The 8185-nt window shown below is 32.7% G+C and overlaps 1 protein-coding gene across 1 annotated transcript; it reads right to left on the bottom strand.

The window, feature by feature from the left end:
- Window positions 1–5460: 5460 nt before the first annotated feature.
- LOC108330583 (bZIP transcription factor 11) lies at window positions 5461–6728 on the bottom strand. Its single transcript, XM_017565072.2, has one exon. The coding sequence runs from the start codon at window positions 6210–6212 to the stop codon at window positions 5727–5729; it is 486 nt and encodes a 161-aa protein (XP_017420561.1). The 5' UTR covers window positions 6213–6728; the 3' UTR covers window positions 5461–5726.
- Window positions 6729–8185: the final 1457 nt, after the last annotated feature.

Raw genomic sequence — 8185 nt, forward strand, 5'->3', positions numbered from 1 at the left:
TCCATTTGCAAAGGTAAATGAGTAGTGTCACCAACTCCAACTAACACCATTTAGCCCTCTTCCCTCGGTAAGGATCCTTAGTGGCAGTATGATCACATATCACTTGGATTCCCCATTGTCATTCACTTGTATCATAAATTGGAACTTTTTTTTCGTTTTCTTATAAATTAAGGTAATATGTTTTGTTAAGTTTTTTTTTTATCATAAAGTAAGAGGTAAAATATATATATATATATATATATATATATATATATATATATATATATATATATATATATATACAGTAAAATCATGACGCTTGATACAGAAAAGGTAGTACAAACTAATCACTTATTTTTTTACTTATCTAAACAACACTTGTAGTGTTTCTTGATACTGCATTTCTCATATTCTGGAGCATTCTGATCTCACCATAACCTACTAAAATTAGATCCCAATTTAAAAATGAGGCATGCACTAAATATATTGAGTATTAGGACAACTTTTTCACCAAGTCATGTGAACCATTCAATAGCATGGCTGGCCACATGCTTTCCTCTTTCCTTATAAATAAATGCCCTAAACTTACTTTCCGAACATGTATTCAAATCCCAAAAGAATGCATCATGGGAGATTTCATCATCCTTGTCTCCTCTTTCCAAATGTCGGGGCCTGTGTGCATATAATATAATAATAATGTGACCCTTTCTCTCCAAGACATCAAATTATAAACCAAAACATCGAAGTACACCCACTTTCATCATTTGTGTCTTCAAATTTAGTCTCCTATTTGTGGTTTCTATTCCTCAAGCAGGAGAGAATGAGATGCAAACCTTGCTATTCGTGGTCTCTCTTGCTTAACTTATTTGTCAGTAAAGCAAATAATGGAACTGATTCAGGACTCATCTATATTTGATGCACCTAAGCCCAGTATTTCAGGTGTGGGAACCTTTGAGTTATATTTCAACTAAAAAACAAATATGAATACCAATAATTTTTCTCCACAGTTGCATTCCAATAGAAGTCCATTTTTTCTAAAGGAATACATGGCCAGAATTAAAAATGTACAATTTGTTGCCTTACTGTTTCCCCTGTTCTTTTTTTTTTCTAATACTGGTTCCAAATGCAGGTAAAAGCATGAAATTTGTGCAGGTTTCTTTCAAAATTATGGAAATGGTACAAGTTTTTAAAAAATTACAAAAATGAGTAAATCATATTAGCTTGATACAACTTTATTAGGAAGAAGTCATGTCATATTATTGATAACTTACTAGAATAAAGCCATGCCAACCAATTAAAATTAACAAAAAGTTTACTAAAGTTAGATTTCAATTTATATCACAATACACTAAAGTATACCAAATTGGTATGACTTCAAATAATTTTTTTTTTTAAATTACAACACTAAAATCTAAAATCATATCCCTACTGGCACAATTTCATTTTAGTGAGTTAAATTGTACCAAATTGACGTTATTTTTTCGCCCTAAAGTGGTGTTAAGTTGACACAATTTATCAGTTTTTATAATTTTTTTCAAAATTTGCATCATTTGAATAATTTTGAAAAAAAAAATTCACCATGGTGTTTTTACCTCCGAATGCAAGCAGCATAGATAGAAGAGAAAACTTTATGTTCTGATTGAAAATATTACTGTTTAAGAATTTTGGTCCTGACACCAATCTTGCTTTCACACACAAAAAGGCACTGCAGAGTACAGAGCATCACTAAAATATATAAAATTTTCGCTTTCATCTCAGTGACCACTGAACCGTCCTTGTTATTCCGTATTCTTTTGTAAGCTGGCAATTAGTTTTTCTTCATTTGTGCACCCAAGTTAAGGGAAGACTCAGAGTTCTCATAAGCATGGAAAGAAAAAGAATATGTAGCTATAGAATAAGCCTGATAAGAAATAAAGTTCGTATTCCTTTGCTTGTGTTCTGATGGTAAACAGCATAAATTAAAGGATCGGACACAGTGATTTGTAGTTAATAAAGTTATCAGTTAAAATATTTATATCATAGAATTAGAAAAGTCGATTCCGTATACCATTTAATTCGAGGGAAAGGAGATAACATATAAGACGATGTAGAATATATAATTTATTTGATCAAGGTTGTATTTTATTTTATCTTATTTCAAACAATCCACCAAACAGCGAATCATGATAACATTCTTTATTTTATTCTACCTCTTTTTATCAATTGAAATCAAACGTAGGATTGTTACAAAAAACTGCAGATATGTTACCAACAGAAAACAACACACTATAATTTACAACTCAAAGGTCCCTTTTGTAAATCAGAGATTATTCTCCCGAATATGCTGTTAACTGTGAACCCTCCAATTGAAATCTTGTTATGTGCAGAAAAATATATGCGAATTCAGCTGTAGCCATTGAACTTGTAACTTCTGAACTTTGTAGATTTTGGCATAGAAAAAGAAGAGGCAGAGATTATATTCCTGTATCCTTGAGTTGAACCCCAACTGAGATATCTATTTAAAAGTTTTTTACTTTGACAGACTAATTAAGTGGAATTTCTCCTTTACACTATTTTGGATAAATGAATGATGAAATTAACAGACTTTTTTGTTCCAGCAACGAGCACAATGTATGTGCTGTTCTGGGTTTGATTTTTGCGGCTGAGTCAAAGCCTTACATGTTACTCAATCTAAGGCTACCATACATTGCAATGTAATCACACATGGATTAGTGAATCATTGAATCAGATCTCATGGTTTTCTCCGACAATGTATTCTAGACAGTCCAATGTTGCTTCCTGGAAGTACCTCCTTCGCATGCTTTTAGGCTCCACCACTTAACACCTCGTGTGAATAATATTATATTGAACCTGTGACAAAGAGAAGGTGAAGTGATAAATATGTTGATACCTTGGAAATTAATTCTAACATGTAATCTTGATGCAAGTCTCCATCTTAAAAGGAAAGAAAAAGCTTTTTTTTTTGTCATGGTTGGCATTTGTAGAAAACTGATCCAATGATACATCTGTAGTTTCAAGTTGGAATGATGCTGCATTTGTCTAATGTTTTGTTGAAGCTGAGAGATGCAACTGTCGTTAATGTAAGTCATCTTAATGCTTTAAACCAACATTATTTAAAGGGAATCATGGTTGCGTGAGTATTCGTGACATTTATATTTTTAATATATTTGGGGTGTGACCGAAGCATTGAAACCCCGGAAGAAAATGTACCATGCAAAGACAAAACATGTGTAGTGATTGGGAAAGGGGAAAAAACTATTTTGAGTGTGCTGTTTGTTTTCAAGCGTGTGAATGCCAATAGGAGTAGGGAAAAGAAAAAAAGAAAAGATGGTATTTTAAGAATGAAGGTAAAAAGAAGAAAACTATTCATTTGTTAGAAAGTTCGTCCATAACAAATGTTGAAGAGTAGAGTAAAAAACAAGCTAAAATACTCTTTTAAATAAATCAACTTTGTAAGTACAAGTAAGCGCGCTTACTTTAACTTTTTGAGGCATTAACTCCAATATCAAGGAGCAAGCAGCCTTTGCTATTGCAAGAAACTCTCCACCCTCTTTTTCTCTTTTGGAACAGAAACATACAATAAATTCAGCAAAGTTAGGTATAAAGCTATCAAACCATTAAGTTATTACCGTTCTTCACACCAATAAGAGCATTTCAACTTAGTAATTAACTTCTCTATGTTTGCTCAGAGATTCCTGGTCTATTTTTTCACCAGAATAATCATCCTAAGGTGGCTTCATCAGTATACAACGTGTGATGCTAATTTATCTTTTAAACCATACTTTATACCGATATTTAGTAAATTTTCACGTGACCAAACCACATGTTTTGGTGTCACTTGCTATTTAGTTAAATAAGATTTAGGTTCAGGTAAAGGTTACAGAACATAACACAGCATATGCAAACCATGACTTTCAGTTCTGAGATTTCAGTACCATGTCTAGAGATACTTGCTCTGAAAACCTTGGTCCTAGCACGTGAAAACAGTTCCCTGGCACACAATAAGACCGCACTCATATTTGCTCTTATTACTAAATCATGTATTTTAATCTTTATAACTTTCCAAGAACTTGGCGTGGCAGCTTTAACTCAAAGTTGTATAGTACCTTTGCTTTCAATTTCTTAGTTGTCAGTGCAAATAACCCTCTCACTAAACTCGTATTTTACTTCATACACATGTATGCATTTACCTTTCCTGGTACCAATCAACACTGAAATGTGTTGCTTGCTAGCTATATGAGAGTGGCTTAAGATATAATGACTCGTAATTTTAGTTAGACATATCACAGACACTGGAGATATACACGTCAGAGTTCACCATTTCAAGAAATTTCTTCTAAGCTGCAAAACTATTATGAGAAGATCAGAAGTTGGGGGTGCCACAGGCAACTCTCTTCTTCAGTTGTCACTTTCTTTTGTTGGTCAGTTTTGGACTTTTCCTTCAGTTAAGATATGCGAATCTCTGGGTACTTCATGAGGCCTCCATAGACAAACCGAATATATTTCTACCAAGTATAATAATATCTTGGAATCTTAACCCTTTCTTGGTAATAGCATATTTAGCTTTTAGTTCTTACTATATACTGCCAGTATTAGTCTATTACAAGTCTATCAGCTAACCACCAAAATCTTGTATCAAGAGTAATGAAAGAAAAATCGGTGAACCATGTGAATTATTGAAAGCTCAATGAACCTAACTCCTAAATCTGTGGGATCAAAAAGTAAACGTAACTCAGAAAAGAAGATGACGGTATAGAGCAGTAAAACTTGAGCCTGGACCCACTGACTGAAAGAGTGCGTACATCATGTCAAAGTTCTAACATGAATTACTATATACTGATGAATTCAACTTTGTCCACTAAACTAGTAATGAAGTGCAAGTATCAAAATTGTATACCACCTCCAGTTTAGTCTAAACTCAGGATATAAAATAATAAATTGATTAATCAGAGTTTTGAGTAAAAGGGGCACCACAGAAGGAAAAGGTAAAAACAATGCAACAAATAAACAAAGCATGGAGTTTAGTATACAATAATGAATGATACACAGCATTCGAGCAAAAGGGGCACCACAGAAAGTAAAATATGGAACAATTAAAGGGAGGGGTCGACATTAATATTATTACTATTGAAAGAGCTGAATTTTTATTGTAGTTTCGTTAAAAAACTGTCTCATTTAACCAAACTTTTACTATATATCTGTAAATAAATTGTAAAGAAAAAAAATCATATTAATAACTGTAACTTTCTATTGAGTGTCGTTATAATGTTTTCACACTTTTTCTGTTATGTTATGAATGTAAACTACACATATATTTATCATCTGATAATTTCTGTCACAAACATGATTGATCAGTCTTTTCGGTAGAGTTTTTTTAAACCTCATTTCTTTTGCCGTACAAATTTTAAACTCCTGATTTAGGTAGTGAAAGGCGATTTCATAAAGAACATCGGAAAAAAGTTAAAGTGAAATGGAAAACAATGAATGAAATAAGACATGTTATATGATTTGGTGATATTACATAAACACTGCAAGGGTAACACAGGAAGTACAGTTGCTGCAATGATAGGATGATCTGATATGAGAAGAGCACAGGGCCCGTTCACAGAAGCAGCACCAACAAGCTTACCTACTTTATCATATGATACACATTCATCATTATTCCTCATCGCACTCACTCTCTCTCTCTGCCACCACCGATTACAATCTCCCTACCAAACACGAACCTAAACACAAACAAACCCATCTCAGTACTGCAACATATCTGCCGAAGCCATGATCGGTTGGCTGAGATATGCCATGTTGAAAGGGTTGTTGAAGAAGTTGCTACTACCCTCGGGCTCAAGGAAGGAGGTTGGAGATGGGCCCGGAGGCCCAAAGACACCATTGGTGGCGTTCAAGAAGTGGTTGATCTCGTTCAGAGACTCTAACCTGTGGCTCAACTCGCTTACCTGTGCTCTCAGCACCGAGTTCTCCGCCTCCACCGCCAAGTACTTCTGGGTGGTGAGGGTCACCGATGTCAGAATCTGGTGATTCTCGCTCCTCAGCTGAGTCACCAGTGATGCCAGATCATCCAAGTGCTTCTGCTTCCTCATTCGGGATCGCCTCGCCGATTCGCGGTTCGATATCATTCTCTTCCTCTTCCTCTCATCCATCACCGCCTGCAGGTCCTCCTCTGAACCCGAATTCTGAAGCAGAGACGACCCTGAAGATGTTCCACTCGACGAAGCCATCCAAACTGACCAACACTTCAATCAAAACGTAAAGACACAAGAAAAATCGAACCTTGGATTGGAGGACGCAGGACCCAGACACTTAAAAAACCGAAAAAGAAAAACGCTGATGAAAAATAGTAGTAGTAACAGTAATACAGAAACTATAAATAGAAAGATTGATTCTGGGTAGAAATCATGAAACGTAGTAGAGCCAGTAGAGGAAGGCAACGGAGAAGGATTGAACTAAATGGGTCCTGCGTCTCACAGTGGAATTGATCATACACCCGGAAAAGAAGATTTCACTCAGAATTGGATACATCAATCTCAAACATCAAGAACAAGATGTTGGGCATTTAAGAGCCTTCTTCAAAGTGGATTGTGCAGAACATGGAGAATCAATTTCTGCAGAAGGATTGAGAAGACGTTAAAGAAAGAATGAACGAAAAGGGTGGTGCAAAGATGCAGAGTCGCAAAAATATCTCAAAAGTTAGCTATGAGAAAGAAGGAAGAAAGTGGAAGGGGAGTCTCTACACTTCAATCAACCCAATTTATAGAACAAAAAGCTGTCAAAACAAAATTAAGACTTTTTTTTTATTATTTCAAATCAACCAACAAGCCAAAATAACTTTGCTGTCTTTTTCTTTTTCTTTTCTATAATTGTCATGGCGTATGTATAAAAAAGAAAAACATTTGTTTCTGGTTTTATATTAGTCTAATCACTTTTTATTCTTTGTTACAATAATTATTTTAATTTTATCTTATTTTCTTAATATTTTCAATTTGACACAAATAACATATTTAATCATACGACTGTCTTACTTTTAATGATTAACTTATAATAGCCTCTTTTTAAAAATGAAATAGAAAATATTGAAAATAATGAGACGAAATATAGAAAAATAAAAAATATATTTGATAATCAATCACAATATTACATGTGAAATTTAGATGTCGTAGCAGCGCCATATCGATTGAGACAGTTACTGTGGAAATCCAGCTGGGAACCACATTACAAAAACTCATTCAGCCGAATTGCATTAGCACACAAATATTCTATTTTTAAAAAAATAAAAATAAAAAAGCATATATATCTCATTTTCCAATATTTATAAAATTATACATTACTACTTTGCTTTATTTAAAAAATAATTCATTTTTATTACAAAAAAATATGTGTAATATTATAAACAGTTTTACGTCATCAAACATGATGATGAGAACATGTTATATTTTTATCATCACTACTAAAATTATACAAAATCCTTTTATATATAGCTTACTTTTGTTTTACTCATCTAAATAAGTCAAAAAATACATTTGCATAAAATAAATAATTTTCCTAATTTAGATTAAGTTAGTTTGTAATGGAAAAGAAAATAGTAAGATTCTCCAATTCATCAAAGCACACATGACACGTGCTGAGTATTTCTTTCCCGTTTTAATTAAGAAAAGAATTCAAAACCTAAATTACTGTGTTAAGAAAAGCATATCATTGTTATTCATGTTAACTAATCCCTTATATAATTTTTAAATTTTTTATTTTTGTCTTATGATATATTAAGTCAATTTTTTTAAAAGAAACCTATTAAAAACTTTTTATTTTTCTTGAAAACATTTCAAACTTTTTATTAAATTGGGCTTCTAGAAGATCTGACTCTCACTCAGAAAAAAACAAAGAATTAAATGGTGATCTTCTTCCAGTGCTTTTTTTATTGCATGAGTAAGTAGGAACTATTTTAATACTCTACCTTCTCACTGAACTACTTAAATACTGATTTTAGGATTCAATTATAGTTTGACCATAATAAAACAATGAACTATATTTTATAAAGTTGTAATAACGCAAAAACTATACTATATGCTATGACATTAGAAACAAAAAATGTAATGTTGTTTTATAAGTTTTTAATATTTAAATATATGCAAATGGTTAAGGTAAATAAAAAATAATATATAGATATAAGTTTTAATGCATACAATAATATTTAATT

The sequence above is a fragment of the Vigna angularis genome, chromosome 4 (genome assembly GCF_016808095.1).
Source record: "Vigna angularis cultivar LongXiaoDou No.4 chromosome 4, ASM1680809v1, whole genome shotgun sequence".
Taxonomy (NCBI): Eukaryota; Viridiplantae; Streptophyta; class Magnoliopsida; order Fabales; family Fabaceae; genus Vigna; species Vigna angularis.